The 19,606-nt window shown below is 38.4% G+C and overlaps 1 protein-coding gene across 1 annotated transcript in view; it reads right to left on the bottom strand.

Annotated features, from left to right (window-relative positions):
• Positions 1-19,606, bottom strand: part of sh2d4b.S (SH2 domain containing 4B S homeolog) — a 119,868-nt gene that overhangs the window by 57,194 nt on the left and 43,068 nt on the right. Inside the window, exons 2-4 of the mRNA XM_018239461.2 lie at positions 19,063-19,222; positions 18,100-18,247; positions 4,452-4,599 (exon numbers count right to left, since the gene is read on the bottom strand). Coding sequence (XP_018094950.1) covers positions 4,452-4,599; positions 18,100-18,247; positions 19,063-19,222 — 456 coding nt within the window. The remainder of the gene's footprint in view (positions 1-4,451; positions 4,600-18,099; positions 18,248-19,062; positions 19,223-19,606) is intronic.

The raw sequence follows: 19,606 nt of genomic DNA, 5'->3' as shown, positions 1-19,606 counted from the left end.
CTCGCAGAAGACTGCTTCTTCCCGAGCCAGTTTCTGTACGGTTTGCCCTGGGCCTCCGGGCCTGAGGACCTGTTTGCCCTGGCCTCCGGGCCTGAGGACCTGTGCCCTGGCCTCCGGGCCTGAGGACCTGTTTGCCCTGGCCTCCGGGCCTGAGGACCTGTTTGCCCTGGCCTCCGGGCCTGAGGACCTGTTTGCCCTGGCCTCCGGGCCTGAGGACCTGTTTGCCCTGGCCTCCGGGCCTGAGGACCTGTTTGCCCTGGCCTCCGGGCCTGAGGACCTGTTTGCCCTGGCCTCCGGGCCTGAGGACCTGTTTGCCCTGGCCTCCGGGCCTGAGGACCTGTTTGCCCTGGCCTCCGGGCCTGAGGACCTGTTTGCCCTGGCCTCCGGGCCTGAGGACCTGTTTGCCCTGGCCTCCGGGCCTGAGGACCTGTTTGCCCTGGCCTCCGGGCCTGAGGACCTGTTTGCCCTGGCCTCCGGGCCTGAGGACCTGTTTGCCCTGGCCTCCGGGCCTGAGGACCTGTTTGCCCTGGCCTCCGGGCCTGAGGACCTGCCTGCCCTGGATAGTGCCACTTTCCCTGCTACTGGACCTGGTAGGGCGGTTAATCCTGTCTCTATCAGGTCTATTGCTGTAGGTGTTGGTATTGCTGTCCTGGCTTGCCTCTTCCTATTTCTAACGGGTGCCTGTGCTCCTGGTCCGCCACCTGTGATGAGTGCCTGTGCTCCTGGTCCGCCACCTGTGATGGGTGCCTGTGCTCCTGGTCCGCCACCTGTGATGGGTGCCTGTGCTCCTGGTCCGCCACCTGTGATGGGTGCCTGTGCTCCTGGTCCGCCACCTATGATGGGTGCCTGTGCTCCTGGTCCGCCACCTGTGATGGGTGCCTGTGCTCTTGGTCCGCCACCTGTGATGGGTGTCCAAGCTCCTGGTCCGCCACCTGTAATGGGTGCCTGTATTGATTTTGTCTGTCTTCATGTCCTGGTTTCCGACTCTGGCTGTGATATCTTGGCTCCTAATTCTGCCAATGTTCCTGTTCTGGCTCCTGACCCCAGCAATTTCTTTGTTTTGTTTTCCAATCCTCAAGAAGCTCCTGTTCTCGTTTCTGGCGAGGCTTCGGCCCATTTCCCCAGGGTTTGGACTAAAATGGATGGGGGACCATTTGATCCTGGGATCGCCCGGAGGTCGATCCTCAAGGGGGGGGTAATGTCAGGATCAGCCCGGGACTTGAACTCTGGTGGTGCTGTTCTGCTCATTGCAGCACTTACCTGATGAGCCACTGGGGGCTCTCAGGGCTGGTTCTGAACTTTGGTGTGTATTGTTTTCTGTTATCTGCCATTCACAGTCTGTTTTCCACCCACCTCGTTTACCCTCATGTGTTTCCCATTTCCTAATCACCTTCCCTTTATAAACCCCGCCCTGAGCTTTGCTCAGTGCTGAGTCATTGATTGTATCCTGTTTGTTCCTGACCTGCTATTTTGAATCTGAATCTGAATCTGAATCTGAATCTGAACCTGAACCTGAACCTTGAAAACCTTGTTTGTCTTGTTCCTGAAAACCTTGTTACCTTGTTTCCTGAGTGAGTACTTTTGTTCCTGTGTTCCCCTTTTTTCCCTCACCATGTGGATTCCTCGATCAGCCATTCTGCTTGTTCCTGCCTTTTGTGTTTCTGTGTTCCGTCTGCAATAAACCTGCTATAACTTCATCACCATCATGTTTTTGCCTACTATTACCTATGGCTACACCCCTGGGCGTCCACCATATCCACTCCCCTTGGAGTGGCTATCCTCGGTCACAACAGTTCCTAGTTGTGAACGTTACAAAGGGATCCGATAACTATACTTGCTACTGCAAAGCATATTTTACATGAAAAAACAAATGAGAGTACTTGTATGTTTGCATAAACCTGGAAGTTACCTGCAGCTTTCCTTTATCTTCACCCTGGCCACTTCCACAATATTTATTTATGATGGCTTATTTTCTAAAGCAGAATGGTTACATTAAAATGGACCTGATTTTTGTGCTTATTAATGCTATGCATTAAAAGGTACTTACTGTATGTACAGAGATAGGGGCAAATTCACTAAAGGGCGAATTTTCGCCAGTGAACGCTACACCACACTTCACACTGTCGGGCACAAATTCGCTACCACTACGCTAATTCACTAAAATGCAAAGTTGTGTCCCAGCAGCCGAACGCTGGCGAAGTTTCAATAGCATTAATTAGTCAGCACGAGCATTTCATAGAGATCATGCATTAGTGTTCAATTCTGCCTAGCGAAACTTTGTTTGTAATCTTACGCTTAGGTCAATTTAAATATGGCAGGTACATATATATATATATATATATATATATATATATATATATATATATATATATATATATATATATATATATATATATATATATATATATATATATATATATATATATATATATATATGTCATATATATATATATATATATGTATGATATATATATATATATATATATATATATGTATGACATATATTACATTATGTTGGTGTAAATGCTTGAAGTGGCCACTTATTATGACAAATGTCCAAGGAAGCAAAATAAAGACTAAAGAGATCCGCTAATGCCCTAGACATGAGCATACCCTAAAACAAATGTGGCATTCCCCTTCTCTTGGAAAGGGTTAAGTCTTGAGCAACAGCCTCCCAGAATATAATGGCAATTCCAAATTTCCCACTGTAGGCTGTGTCAACAGCAGAACTGCGCTTAAAGAATCTTAGGAAAACATCATATAAACAGCAAGCCACTTCAATTACCCAGTTTCAATTATTCTTTTATCTGACAGGGATCCTATGTTTTGATCCACTGTGCAACAATAAATTGAATAAAAATCTAAAACTACAAGGCAGATGTCTATTATACTAAATTAGCAATCTCATTATGTGAAGCCAAACATTATGTGAAGGGACACTCAGATTTGGAGTTAAAATTTATTGTCTTGGAAAAAATTCTTCCACTTAAATGAGAGGTGTGGTGGATCCATCAATTAAATGTATTGGCCCCTAATTGGTTAAATAAGGATTATGATTTGTATGTTTTTTGTACATAATAGATTCCACTGTTTTTCTATTTTTTTTAATTTATAAATATAAATGTATTTTTATATATATATATATATATATATATATATATATATATATATATATATATATAGTAGAATACTTTGTTCTCCTAGTAATGTTAACTACAGTTCTACACCAGCCCAAGTTAACCATAGTCCTGTAGCAATGAAGATCAGAGTCTGCATAATTCTTTTTTGCAGAGTCTGAAAGTCTCAGAGTCAGATCTTCTTTCATGCAGATTAACTACACATGCTCTGTGCTGCTTATCTGAGCTTAAAATTGACTTTACAAGTCATGAAACAAGACTAGTTAGTAATTAATTAATATTTACATTATATGGTAGCACTCTTGTTGGTGTCTTGTTTTTGACACCGGCATCCATTTTTTCGAATTCTCTCGGGCGTTTCGCGATTTTATTCGCTAGCGGCCAATCTCACAAATTCACCATCATTTCGCACCTGGCGAATAAATTCGCCCATCACTAATGACAGTCCTAAGAGAAGCCAAAACATAGATTTGCCAAACCTTTAGGCTGGTGCAGTAAGTTCAGAATCTAAAATACATTTACAACCACATTAGTTTTTAGGGTTTACTCTTTTAAACAGCAGTTTCATATCAACTATTCACAATAAAGTTGAATTAAGAAGAGATGCCTCCAGTTACTGTGTATTTCGCCTATTTCGTCTATGATCACCTTCATTTCACTTAAAATTTGACCATTATTATTCCTATTCAAATATCAGACTCTAACAAAGCAGGTATCAGCAAGATTTGACATTGTCAAAGGAATACTATATTTTTATAGTTGGTGAAAGACAAAGAATTTATCAGTCACTGCTTACTTGTTCAAGGATCTTGACCTCCCACTGCTCTTGCAAATGAAGTAGCAATTTCTTCTACTGGTTGCTTAAACACACTTGGCCTCAAAAAACATCCAAATGCACATTTTAGGGAGAATGAAATAAAATTATTTGCGATGCGAAAAGTTATGCCTTTGGCGAAACAAATTTTCCTTTGCACAAATTTAATGTAGCTTTTGCAACCCTGAAATTGTTTAGTAACCTCTTCTGACAGTGGAAAAAAGTTTACGAATTTTATAGTTTGCACCAATGAGCAGTGAATGTAATAAAACTGAAAAAAGTTGCTGTGTTTGCTCCAAAAGATTTTGACACCTTCAAGCAATTTGCAATGCACTGACAGATTTTTATTCTTATTCTTATAGGTGCGCCTTGGTTTCCTCTTTGCGACTTTTATCACATTCCCTATTTAGCCTACTAAAAGCAGCCAGTTATAAGTTTCTTGCCCATAAATTCTCCTTCAATTTAGTCAATCCAGTTAAATGATCGCTAACATCACTCACGTTGTTCTTGCCACTCCTCTTCCTCATTTCCATTCCTTTGGCATTGCTGTTGAGCCTTCTTTAGACTAAGGTATAACTCCTTCGCTCGTAGTTCTTCTCGCTGCCGGATTTTTTCCTCCCCTTTCCGTCTCTCTTCTTCTTCTCTTTTCTAGGCAATAAAAACTAACATGATTTGTGCTGTTCAGATTACAGACGAAAATGATTTGCTTTATCCAGAACACACACATAATAGTATTTTATTTTAGTAATCTATGTAGTAATCCACAGCAACAAATGTTGTGCAAAAAACAGAACAGTGTAACAAACTGTAACCCACAACACCTTAATACCCCTCTGAATTGTGCCTGTATGTTACCCTCCCATTTAGACTGTAAGCCCTACGGGGTAGGGTCCTCTAGCCTTTTGTTTCCTTGACACTGAGCACTTAATCTGCATTGTAATTATATTTTATATTTTTGTCAATTGTATTCAAATAATGCACTTATTGTTACTTTTTATTCCAATGACCCCTTGTTTATTGTTACTACTAATTTATTGTTTTGTTGTACAGTGCTTTGCCCTCAAGGAGCGCTTTACAAATAAAAATACATACATACATACATACAAATACTACTGGGGCTTTTTATCTACTGTGTAATTCATAGCACTCATAGATATATCCAAATATACTTAAACAAACTAGTGCCCAAACAAAAAAAATTATGTGCACTTTGATATATATATAATATGACTATGAGTAAAATCTGTTATAAGAACATTTACTTACAGGTAAGTAAGAAAAGAAAAATTTCTGGCATCATACTTATTAATGAAGAAGGAAAGGTAGATTCACCAAGAGGAAAAGTACACAGGGTACACCCTCATGAGATGGAATGTTAGTGTAAAGCAGACCCCAAAAAATTAATGTGGTTAGAAATAATATATTCTATATGCTGAGCCTAATGCAACAGGCTAAAGGTTCAGTAACAATACAGGCCTTTAAAGTTGTCAAAGTAGTCCACTATCTTTAATTTTGTATGTGTGTCTTTAACACAAAAATGCTCATAGTGCTTTGAGAAACTGTTGAGACGGTATGCTTAGGGGCAGTTACAAATCATCAAGCAGAAAATTAGTTTTAGCCATTATATAAACTGCTACAGCCAGTGGCGTAACTAGATATTACTGGGTCCCACAGCAAATAACTTTTCAGGCCCCCAAAATGTTTATGGGTTGACCTGTTTTACCAATATTTATTGAAATTGTATATGAATTAGGGCCTCATGGGGCCCCTATACCTCCTGGGCCCCCCTGCAGCTGCATGGTCTGCTTGCTTCCTCTGTAGTTATGGCCCCGGCTACAGGGGTTAAATTCAGTGCTACACACACTGGTTTCTGAGCTACTATACAAAGGTCAATCTGAATTAATCACTGAAGGAATCAACCTTTTATTGTAACTTTTATATTCTATTTATACAGTATATTGTGAGTCTGATCCTAAGATAAGGTAACCAACAGCAGCACAGAGCATGTGCAGTTAATCTTGTTTTTAAATGAATGCACTGGAAGGAATTCCATTTGAACCTCTTATTGCAACAGAAGATGGTGTTTTCCAAAAAAGGTTCCACAGCAGTAGAGCATAGTACGCATAGTACTATTGATGAGGCAGTGAAAACACTGATCTAGTTAAATAGTGTAGGAAAGTATTAGGTCCTAGGACCCATTGCAAAGTTGAGGCACTGTCCTTCAGTATATTAGATGTCAGTTTCCAGGTCTCACCAGATAATTATGTGAGTTAGTAAAAAGGTGAAGTGTACTGTATATAACAATTGATTAAGAATAAACTATATTAACATGTACAGATAAGAAAAGTTCTAGAACAATATGTCTTGCACACATACCAACAAAGCCCAGTGGTAGAACTATTATTATTGCCAAAAAATATATATTATGGCTCGTCAGCCCCCCACTATCTTGTTACATCTTTGAGACTCAGCTCATGAAGACTAGACCGTCCATTTCCTCAATTTGTATGGACGGTTATCACTTGTATTATTTGTGCAATCATTTTTGGGTATAACAGAAGGCCACTGCTATTTTAATATAAATTTTTAATAAAATCATACAGTAAGTCATTCTGCACAACAATACGGATGAAGAAAAAGACTGGAGAAAATGTTTTTCTCATAAGATGCATTTTGGAAGGATTTTCCTTTTAATATGAAAATGTGGGTTCAGATTAGGTCAAGTATTCATCCAAATATTTGGCGGAGTATAATGTTATTTGAGTCCTAAAATTTTGGAACTGGTGCATCTCTTATATGCATTAAAGGAATAGTAACACCAAAAAATTTAAGTGTTTTAAAGTAATGAAAATATCATGTACTGCTGCCCTACACTGGTAAAACTGATCTGTTTGATTCAGAAACACTACTATAGTTCATATAAACTGCTTTGGAGCAATGGCGGAAATTTAAAAATGGCTATATGGCACAGGTTAACTAATGGATAACAGATAACACCATTAGACAGACAGAGCTTATTTGATATCTGCTGTGTAACTTGAGCTTTTTCTCCTTTGAATGGCTGCCCCAATTGCTACACAGCTGCTTATTTATATAAACAATAGTAGTGTTTCTTAAGCAAACACAGCAGTTTTACCAGTGAAGGCAACAATGCATTATATTTTCATTACTTTAAAACACTTTTATTTTTTGACATTACTGTTCCTTTAAGGGCATGGACTAAAAAGGGATCGGACTTCCCACGGGGATACCAGGAAAACTGGATGGTCATTACCTATGTCTGTATGGGAACAAAGAGACTAAATAGATAGAATTATAGATTATTGAAAATAAAGAGAGACTTGGAGAATAGAGCTTGAGTGAGGAGGGGAAGAGGAGAAATAGTTTGAAAAGTGGACCCGTGGTCTAAGGTTTTCTGGTGGGCCCCTGGCATCCCAGTTCGACACTGAAGGGAACACAGATTTTCAGTAGATTTATACAGAGTAAATCGATATCACTTCTACTAGATATACAGTAGCTTGACCTGGATGAATGAAAAACCTTCACAGACAAACTGATTTACATATTTTCATGTGGTCATTTTGTGCAAGAAATCACTTAATCAAAATGTGTGTGTTGTGTGAGCTTCGGTGCCTACATCTGTTTTTGTGCTCTGATTTGCCAGTGAAATGTAAGTCCCGGTAAAGCCACATGAGGATTGGATGGGTGACATTTCAACCTCCCCTCCAGCTTATCCAATCCCCATGGGCTTTACTGGCATTCAGACTTCACTTGCAAATCAGAGCTCCAAAAAGCTGAAGATGCAGGCACCTGAGCTCCTCCAAACCCCATAGCTCACTCACAGCAGGAGGGCCCTTTAATTTTATTTTCATAACTTGTAGGGGACCTGGCCACCAATGTTCTTTTTTTATCTTGCAGGGGCCCTGGCCACCAATGTTCATTTTTTAAAAAAAACTTTAAGGGGCCCTAACACCCATCTTCTTTTTTTTTTTAATTTAAAGGGGGTCTGTGGCCACCAATTTTTTTCTAACTTGCACGGGAGCCTGTGTGGCCTGTGTTGTACTGATGGATAAGGAAGGGGTGGGGATGGGGCCCAGAAACTTTTGTTGTGCAGAGCCCCCTTTTTTACTGTCGCCAGTCCTGTCAGCTACCACTATGAATAAAATCAGTGTACCGTATTTAAAAAAAAAAAGTCTACCTCGGCTTATACTCGGGTCAGCGGTACCAACCCGAATGGCTGAGATTGCAGTCACTTTTAATCATTCCTATACCAACAGTACACTTGGGGAGAGACTGCGATATCCCACAATTCCCTCTGTTGGTTATATGAAAGAATAACAGTGCGCCCTCTGTTGGTTAAATGAAAGAATAACAGTGACTGCAATATCACACAGCGCCATCTGTTGGTTGTATGAAAGAATAACAGTGACTGCAATATCACACAGCACCCTCTGTTGGTTATATGAAAGAATAACAGTGCGCCCTCTGTTGGTTATATGAAAGAATAACAGTGACTGCAATATACTTTCAGTAGGAGAGAGGAGAGCACTCAAACGCAGATTAACTGCTTGTGATTAATATTTATTTAAGCTGCTATACACTATACACAGTGACTGCAATATCACACAGCACCCTCTGTTGGTTATATGAAAGAATAACAGTGACTGCAATATCACACAGCGCCATCTGTTGGTTATACAAAAGATTAACAGTGATGGCAATATCAAACAGCACCCTCTGCACATGGTAGTGGGACAGTGGGACAATGCACACAGTAATCCGTTTGGAAGATATACAGTGGCTGCAATATCACACAGTGCCCTCTGTTGGGTATATGAAAGAATAACAGTGATGGCAATATCACACAGCGCCCTCAGTTGGTTATACAAAAGATTAACAGTGATGGCAATATCAAACAGCACCCTCTGCACATGGTAGTGGGACAGTGGGACAATGCACACAGTAATCCGTTTGGCAATTCTCTGTCACCATCAACTTTGCAAAGAAGTCCGGTGATCACTGGGGGGGGGGTCGCTTTGGCAGAATGTGCGCTGCTGGGAGACAGGGCTGTAGTTGTGTCTAGGCTTATACTAGAGTCAATAAGTTTTCGTAGGTAAAATAAGATACCTCGGCTTATACTCGGGTTATACTCGAGTATATACGGTATGCTCACGTTAGTGTCCATTTGTGAGCTTTGCACTTTGCACTTGCAATTGTAAATCAGGCCTAAAGTTAAACTTAATTTTGCCTGCTCACAGCTGTTTAACTTTCAGCTTCCTGCTTCGTACTTGGTCCTTCATCCTGTTTATTTCTTGTCTTATTCCTGGTCTTACCTATGGTTTTCCTCTATTACAGTTCCTTCTTGCCAGCTACTAGTCCTTGTGTGCTGCTTTGTCTTCTTATATATTTATAGAACAGGCCCCTTTCACCACTTCTTCTCTTTATTTTTGGATTTTCATACAAGCTAACAGTCAGTAGAGGGCTAAGCTCTACATCTCACTAATGTTTATATTTTACTTTCATGGTTTAAAAAGAGAATGGAAGCATGTCTAATAGTTAAATGTATAAACATAATTCAAGTGTTAAATTTGAGTGTATTTGCAAAAGGAGCATGCTAGCATGAGCTACACCTGGCAGTTGCTATTAACCATCTGCGATTATGCATGCTTTGCGGTTGCACAGAGAAATATTGCCTTTTATATATAAGGATTTGCCTGTCGATCTCATCTGGTATTAACAGATTTGGAATCTGAAGACACAAGTAGGTTTGCAGTTCCATTTTATGTATTATGTTCATATATATTAGGTTTTGCTACACTTCTCCTTGCTTCATCCTCCCACTGTCTGCAGACTTTACACAGCCTAGGCTGTTCCAACTGGATGCTTTCCAGAATTTTATGTTAACACTTTAAAGTAATGAAAGGCACATTAATGAATAAGTAAATTATAACAAAATTCTGTAAAAAGTGCTACTTTAGCAGCACATTCGTTTAACGTGATTAACATTGATATAATGAACACTAAATGAGATTGTAATTATGTGAAGGAGTACAACATCATTGCAAAGGAAAAGAGATGGTGATGGCATTTTATGCAAACTCTATCGTGCTTCATGGCAAAAATGGGGACTGTTCTGAAAGCAATGAGATAAATGCTGTTAGTCAGTCCCTGCACCCCTTTATTACTCAAAACCTGAAGGGCCTGAAAGAAAAGCTTAAAGGAATTATTTAAAAAAGTACCAGAGCAAAGTACAAATAAGATTACAAATAAGGACTGTCCTTTTCAGACAGGTCTTAAATGAGAAAAGAAAAATGCTTGTTAACAAAACTACTGATGATTATGAAGCCACATATATTTATTCCTTTGCCTAGGGTTATGTGCCCAGTGGACAGGCTTTACAAAGCCCATTATATTGCATGTGAAGATAAGGATCATTGATCTCCTTGACTGCGTATCCACAGGGAGTCATCTGAAAGCTAAATGCAGAAAAAAATGTTTTATTTTTAATGTGTTTATTTATTGTGCTACGGTAAAGACCTGCAGGTAAGCAGGTCGAATGTAGTGTTGCCGTTGTCTAATGTCACCAATCATGAGTATGGCCACATTCCATTGTTTGCACAAAGCACAGCTCTAACAATCAGATTTGACAGGAAGCTCCTTTTACTTCCTCATCTGCTAATGCAACCTGCACCTGCCAAAAAAGAGCATTGGCAGATTAAAGTTTCCCTGTAGGTAGACTGTCTGTGATGTGATCTGCCCCCAAAGTGGCATTGATATGTAAACAGCCAGGCTGTATGTTTGACTCATTTGCCTAATCATTTATAGCCAGCTTAAGCAGGTAAGTACCTTTGTATGCTGTGATACCATATCAATCTTGTAACCTTTGCTATTAATTTGGTCAGCATTTTAATACAAAAAGAGTATGAAATTATGCATTCTTTTTATTTAGAGCAACTGGTCTTTTTAACTATTTTACAACATTTGTACTCTATTATCTAGGATTAAAAGGCAGTTCAGGCAAAGAAAAATGTGTAGGCATTTACAATTAGAAAGGCAATGTGCAAAGTGTAAAAAACTGTTACATCTTTTTACGTTACACACTGCCTTCCTTGTTTAAATAATTGCAGCAGGCCTCTCTGAACTCTGTTTCTGAGCAAAGATTCATGCGGTTGCACCCATGAATAAAGCACTACCTGTGTACTGCAGCACTGTGTTCATCAGGGGCTGGCAGGCACATAGACACCCCCTCTCTTTCCCTACCTTGCATGTCATTCTAACATGTAAGTAAGGGAGTGACAACAGACTCACGCAACATTGTCTAGCTCTTACTGTTAGGGAAAGGGCTGACCCGTGCCCACTGGAGCAGGTCTGGACTGGGATTCGAAATAGGCTCTGGCATTTCACATACACGGAGGACCAAACAGCCCCCCATCAGCCCAATTAATAGTGACTGTCTATGTGGCAACTTACAGCAGCCCCTCTGGCATTTGCCAGAAGCTACAAATTGCCAGTCCGGTTCTGCACTGGAGTTTTGCTCTGCACCACCGCAAGGTGCTGCATACATAAGCACTATGGCCCTCTTAGAGCTCTTGCACTTCTGCCCCACAATTTAAAAAAATATGTTTTACATACACCAGTAAAATATTGAATGATTTTTGCCCAGTGTTACATATTAAAGAACAAGATTATATTAAACTACCCAAAATACTATCTTCAGAATATTTTGACTAGCAATTAGCAGTGTGACAGCTGGGTTTAAGGCTGAAGCATAAAATACTCTTTTATGAGATGATGACATGAGCGACTTAAATGTGTGGTTTGAAAAAGTAATTCTGACATCAGGGTTAATATCGACAAGGAATAAAAATGACCATGCTTCACTTTGAGAATTGCAAATCTAATTGATCTGCTGCAGCAAGCTTTCAATTCCTGAGCCACTGTTCAAGACAGAACGTGCAGAAGCTGCTAAAACAGGAAAGGGAGGACTGCAGCTTTGCTTCAAATAAAACAGCTTCACAAAATTATTCCTTATGTAAATCAGGATAAAACAATAAGGCCATAAATGTCCATGCAGTTTGCTTAGATTCATGCATACACAGAAGCTTGTAGAAAATAACATTTCTGTACTACAGTAGTGATCAAAGCTCTTTAAATTCAAATATTTCAGTTACTCATTTAACAAGCCTTATGTTTGCAGATTTCAAAAGGTAATAAAATGCTAAAGCTGTTCTCTATTAGACAACTTGTTTCTGTATTAGTAGTATGATGGAGTAAAGTTGCGTTGAGTTCATAAACTCTAGGTTTAAAGGGGTTGTTTACATTAGAATGAACTTTTAGGGGCAGATTTATTATGCTGTGTAAACTGAAATGCGCCAAAAAAATTTAAAAAATGGTGTAAAATAAATGGCGAAAAGATTTACGCCGTTTTTTACATGACAAAGCCTGGCGATGTGTGGTGTGTTATTTTACACAGCATAATAAATATGCCCCTATGTATGTTCAGCAGCTCTCCAGTTTGGTCTTTCAGGAGCTACCTGGTTGCTAGGGTCCTGTATACCTTAGCAAACTAAACTAAGTTTAGTAAATGGAAGCATAAGGAATAAAAATTCACAATAATAATAAAATTGTAGTCTCACTGAGCTATAATTTTTGCCTGCTGGGGTCTGTGATGCCCATTTGAAAGCTGGAAAGATGTAGTGGAGGATTAAAAAATAAATAATTCAGGACATTTGCAAAGTTGCTAGGAATAGGACAGTCTATAAACTGTTATCCAGAATGCTTGGGACCTAGGGTTTTCCGGATAAAGGATCTTTCCGTAATTTGGATCTTCATACAGTAAATCTAATAGAAAATCATACAAACATTAAATAAACCCAATAGGCTGGTTTTGCTTCCAATTAGGATCAATTGGTGGAATGTCAAATGTTCGCTAGAGCAAAAAAGTTTGCAGAGTAAATAATGGCATCAAGATTGCAAACACATTTGACTGATTAAAGACATCAAGGACTTCCTCGCAAAGTTTGCCAATAAATGACTTTTGCGAACGTTCGCAGTGTATGTAATAGAATTTCACAATCGCAAACCATTTTTTGTAACAAAATATGGTGTTTAGTGAAACTGTAGAGCAGGCGGTAAAGGTTTGCAATGTGCAAATTAAGATTCACAATGCAATAAAAGCCTAACGAAAAATATTACATTGCGACAAGTGAATTCTTATTCTCAGAGTTTTGCAATTTTTGTGTGCGGATCTGTGAATTTACTACTGATGCTAAGGGACCTTGCTGGGTCAACAGAGGAACAGCACCACCATTGCAGTGAAAGTGGATTTGTGGGAGTGTGGTAGATATAACACATTACTCAGGGATCACCTGACCAGAAATTTGCTCATGTGACCTAACATGTTTGCATGCACTAGGAATCATAGGATCCCGAGGGGGGGGCTTATTTCTTAAAATGGCAATTTTCTATTTAGGATTATCTAGGAAGTAGAATACTGTGAAAATGGTACACAAAGCAGGATTTTACATTTAAGTTGTTTCATGTTTTCCTTTTACATAAAGGTGAACCATCCCTTTTAAGATTAAGGGGCATATTTATCAAGGGTCGAATTTCGAGTTGAAAAAACTTTGAAATTCTAATTCAAAAAGACCAACCGAAATTAGGTTGAAGTTTTTTTGGGTCGAATAGGTCTGTTTTCCCGAATTTGAATATTCGAATAGAAGGAATAGGAATGCTGCACTGAAATCCATTTCTCAAAAGAGCAAACAGATTTTTTTATATTCAATTCTGAAATCTGACATGGAGCTAGACATATTGTCAATTTCCCAGCTGCCCCAAGTCATGTGACTTGTGCTCTGATAAACTTCAGTCACTCTTTACTGCTGTACTGCAAGTTAGAATGATATCACCCTCCTCCCTTTTTCCCCCCAGCAGCCAAACATAAGAACAATGGGAAGGTAACCAGCAGCTCCCTAACACAAGATAACAGCTGCCTGGTAGATCTAAGAACAGCACTCAATAGTAAAAACCCATGTCCCACTGAGACACATTCAGTTACATTGAGAAGGAAAAACAGCAGCCTGCCAGAAAGCATTTCTCGCCTAAAGTGCAGGCACAAGTCACATGACTGGGGGCAGCTGGAAAATTGACAAGATGTCTAGCCCCATGTCAGATTTCAAAATTGAATATAAAAAAATCTGTTTGCTCTTTTGAGAAATGGATTTCAGTGCAGAACTCTGCTGGAGTAGCACTATTAACTGATGCGTTTTGGAAAAAACATGTTTTCTGATGACAGGATCCCTTTAACTTCCCACTATATGCAAATTAGCCAACACTAGCACAACTTCGCTCTGCTTGCTGAATTAATACTAGTGCAACTTCGCCAGCGTTCCGCGCCCTGGACGCAACCTCACATGTTAATGAATTAGCATTGTCTGAGCAAATTTTCGTTTTGCGAAATGTTGTGCTGCCTGCGAAGCCGCCAATGGCAAATTTACGCCGCTCAGTAAATTTGCCCCTTACTCTCTTAAATTAAAAGACTATTAGATTGAGTATTTTGTTTGTCTCAAAAACCTTGTGCTTTAACTCTTTGCATGCTGGAGCTGGGCTGCATGTTGGGCTGGAAAGAGCAGAGCTAAAATGGTTTGTGCATTTTGAATAGTCTTCCATAAAAAAAATATGATCTTTAAGGTGATTTCAATAAATTGAAAAAGTAAGATTAATTGATAGAGAGAATATAGTGCAAGAATACTTGGGAGCTGGGCTTTTCCCAGAAAGGGGATCTTTTCCTACATAATGTACAGCCCAGCATGCATGCCAGAAATTTGTTTAGCAATCTGCATGATATTTTTTGAACTTCATTCAAAAATGAGCCACACTTCTCAATTTCAGGCAATTAAGTAGCCAAAGTGTGTATAGCGACTGATATGGTAACAAATAGAAAGATGCTAAATAATGGCTTGCTTTTTCTTTCTAGTGTGCTGCACACAGGCAGATCAAATTCAAATTAATTGAGATGAGGCATAGAGAAAAATATGCAGGCTGAGAGCATTGGAGACTTCTCGCCATGTTTCCATGGCCTAAGGATTTATGATGGTTTGGTGCTATATAAAGACATGATATAATATGTTTATAGTGGGTTTCAACACTTTTGAGAGTGGGAGGCCTATGAGCCCCTTTAATACAGTGACATATCCTTCAGCAACAGACTATATTCATTAAAAGGAGGCTTAATCTCCGATTTTTTACCAGGTATTCCATGATAGGTTTTTAAAGATTTTGAAGCAATATGTAAGTACACTTCAGTTACATGAACCGAAAATGCATGCACAAGCAATGTATGAGCATGACATTATTTTATTAAAACTGGGCTGAGTAAAATGCAGGAAATCTAGGTCCCCATCTAAGGATTGGAAAAACCTATATAAATATGTATGCACTGCTGCAGCTCAATAGAACCTAGAATATTGCAGGGGACACACAGTATAAACTTAACATTTCAATAACTGTTGCATAAACTAGATGTCCTTTAGACTTTTTATCTATGTTTCCCCTCTAAAGCTGGCCATAGACGCAAAGATCTGATCGTACGAATCGAGGATTTGTACGATTTTCGGACCGTGTGTGGAGAGTCCCGACATTTTTAGTCCGGCGGAGGATCGGTCGTTTGGTCGATCGGATAGGTTAGAAAATTTCGGCTGCCGATAATATCTCTGCGTGTATTGCCGATCGTACGATTTTCAGTGGGAGACTGTCACTAGCTTTGGTATGACAGATATTGTACGATTGCTGTCAGGGGCAGAACATTGTTGATCTGTTCTTTAACTAATCTGACTGGTAAGACTTTGATCTGAATGGTTAGTGGTGGGTCGGGAGATGGTAAAGTCCGATCGTACGATGATTCGTACGAACGGATCTTTGCATCTATGGCCAGCTTTAGTGGCTCACTGAAATCAAGACAGAGCACAGCCTTCTATACCCTGAAACAGGCCAGTATTCTTGCAAATGAATATCTGATTTTTTTTCAGATGATAGTTTGTAAAATTGAACAAAAAAAGAACATGTTAGCATATGCTTTGGTGCACTGATCAGCAAAGGTATTAAACAACACATCTGAGGATAGAGAAAGCAAGGTCAAAGACAAAGAAATGTCATATCTTAGAATATATGCTTTTTAACCTATCAAGGGGGAATTATCTGGAAATTCACAGAAATCTGCTTTTAGTGTTTCAGTGCAAATAGAATAATAAAAGTGAACATACAGTATGCAGTAATTTGATATTTCTAAACTTTTGCTTGAGTTGCTAATAAACTTCCAATATTTTTGTAGTATTTTGTGGATTATTTTCACTGTTTGAAAAATACAAAGGTGTGTGTGTAAAAATGAATTGTTGCAGTGTTTCTGGCAGCTAAAAGCTTCTCTATAATACAATACAAATATATACAGTAAATGTTAATGTCTGGTGCTTAATCTCTTTTAAATGGCCATTGCAAAGTAAATATTGTACCGTTTTCATGTCTATGAGAACAAATAAGGAATAAAACCAAAATAAAGCTTTTTGGTTAAATGTTTCTATAGATTGGGAACAGAGCTAGAGACTGATCATTCTGACTCAGCACTCTACTCTAAAACATTCAGTTTATAAAATAAAATCATACTATATACTGTATACTAGTAAATGGCTAGTAAATGGATAGATTTATTTTTCTTGTGCACAGACTTTCATCACTAAATTGTAGAAAAATGTAATGCCATGAGTTTTAAATAAGCAAAGTGAGTGATACTGTAGCTTTAACATTTTTAATGATACAAATCGTATTTAAATCTTGTTCCTGATTTCAGAAAGGGTGATTTGTAAGGTTTTAAATATTTTAGCAGGGTTTAAAGCATGCTTGTTAAGTGTTTTGCATATAATTCAAGGCTTTGAATTGTTAATAAAGGTGCTGTTCATTGGGAATAGCAATCAGTGCATTATGGATTTACCTTTGCAATGTGTAGGTCTGAGGACACTGGAAGAAAGATGCACCACTTAACAGCCAGATATGTTTATGGTTTAGTCATCTTACATAGTCACTAAGTCAGTTTAAAGCAGAAATATGTGTGAAGCAATATGAAGATATTTCAGTAAAAAAAGAGTATAGCATAAAAAACAGAGAATTTGCAGCACAATAATTTTTACAATTCATTGGAAACTGTAGAAACTCTAGAAAGTTCAACATTCATGAAAGGCCAATGTTATTGTTAGAATTATGATTGTTTCCTTTAATTACTGAAGAGTGTAACTAACATAATCTCTTTTCCTTGCCCTTGGAGAAGTAAGAAAATTCTGCAATGCACAAGTGAGATATTATTCTTCTCCAAGATCTAGTCAGTAAGTAATAATTACATGTATCCTGAGTGTAAAGTATGTTATAACTAGTGATGAACGAATCTCTCCCATTTTGCTTTGCCAAAACATTTGCAAAATAGCAGAAAACGTGCGAAAAGCATTATAGTCAATAGTCTCCAACATTTTTTTACTTGTTTGACAGTTTTTTCTCACTCCAAATTCATTAAGTCAATGGGCATTTTTTCTTATGGCGACTTTTTTTGTCTCTGTGTCAATATTGTCTTAGCGACTTTTTTGATGCTGTGAACCCATGCCTGGTGAGAAAATTCACTTATCACTAGTTATAATAATATTTTTAGGTGAATGTTTAAATTTTTCACTATATGGACAATTATATGAACAACAACAATAACATACTCATGATGAATGCTATCACTGGAAAGATACTATGAATTGTCTGAAGTTTAATTCATTGACAAATTACTGAACTGTTATAAGTTTTATTTCTTTTTAGAACCTATTCTCAGTGGTCTTGGTAGGGGTAAGTTTATGGCTTCCCATAAACCATGTGTTATCTCACTGGTTCACTATCAATGAGAAATGGGCATTTAGGTCCCAAAATGTACAGTGATACAGTAGTTTGTGAAGTGTCATAAACACCATGTAATAAAGCTGTGATCACGCCATTTGCTACATAAACTCTGATATTGGCTCTCAGTTTGTTCCTATTCTTCAAGGCTAACTATTGTTGTTTATGAAAAGAATCTTCTGTACAGGTACAGGCATATATCTGTATCACACAGAAAAATCATTTCATTACCTTTAATTTTTCCTGAAATTTCTTTTCCATCAGTTTTGCTGCTTTTCTATCTTCTATTTCCTCCTTCCATTTTTCAGCTACTATTCGCGCTTTTTCTTTGGCCATGGCATCTCTAAATTTCTTTTCAATTTCTGCTTCTTTCTGCTTCCTTTGTCAATGAAAAGATGCATTAACATAATATGATATAAAGCCAATCCTAGATTAAAAAAATAAAATGAAAATAGTCATATGGCCTAAAATCTTTATTGAATATTTTACAGCACCTTATGTTAAAGGGAAAGACATTGCAGGTCTTTATAAAAATGGATCACATAAATATGTTGTTATTTGAAGAACAGTTTTATATAAAACCTTTATTTTCTAATAACGTTAACCATTGGATTGTCTCATAATAAAACCATTTTAGGCACTATATCCTCCCCTCCTCTGGCTGATACAAGGCAGTGTGCTCTCACAGAAATGAAGGGCAGGTATATCTGCTAGATGACATCAGTTAATGAATGAACAGAGGTATGTATTTTACACCTTCAGTGTTTCCTGTTAGACACAAATTTTTACATATCAGATTACTAGCTAGCGAGCATGCAAAGCATCACACAATGGTGGCTCAAATTAAAAGATGTAACAATGAAATACTTACTTACATGCATTGCCTATTTAATAAGATTCTTTGATAGGTCAGTTAGCATTATATATATTATCTGTGTCTCTTGTAAAACCCCAAAAGAAAGTGTTTGGCATGATGCACGTGTTCCAACTGTAATACATGTAGAAGACAAAAGAGCATTACCCAGCCATCTCCTGCTGTAGGATTCTCTAGCACAAACTTGAAGCCCCTCTCCTGTTGAACTACAGCCAATAGAATCTTGAGTCTGAAGTGATGTTTGTTGAATTTTTACATAGCAGAATACTGGCTTAAAGACGCTACATTTAAAAGTAAAAATATGTGATTACAAGGCTCACCATTGTTCTTCTGCCTCCTTTTGAGCTTGCAGTCTTGCTCTTTCTGCCATGAGTGCTTCACAAATCTGCTCATAGGGTTTATCGTTTAGGGCTTCTCCCATAATCCACACCCACACCTCTCCATCTGAACCACATTGCCATTGTATGTGCTTGGAATTATCTAAAGAAGGACCAAGAACATCTTAGAAATGTTTAATTAGGTAATTCAATAAATGATAATTAATTAGTTACAAATACTATTAAAAACATTTTTTGGGGCCAATATAACATTTTCAGTTAAGAGAGGTTATGGCATCATCCTAACACATTATTAGCATAAATGTTATTAATGAAACTCTTGAGCTATGAAGCAATGTAAGACAGTACTAATGACATACCATAATGATGTAACTGAACCACAAACATATAGGGGTAGATTTACTAAGCGAGAAGTGGCTAACGCTAGTGACTTTTCGCCATAGTTGCCACCCACAGGGACATAGCCAGTTTACTAACAGGCACAGGCAGCAATTCGCTAGCGAACAGGACCATCACTAGAGGTCAT

This window comes from Xenopus laevis, chromosome 7S (genome assembly GCF_017654675.1).
Source record: "Xenopus laevis strain J_2021 chromosome 7S, Xenopus_laevis_v10.1, whole genome shotgun sequence".
NCBI lineage: Eukaryota > Metazoa > Chordata > Amphibia > Anura > Pipidae > Xenopus > Xenopus laevis.
This window is presented reverse-complemented; position numbering and strand designations above follow the sequence as displayed.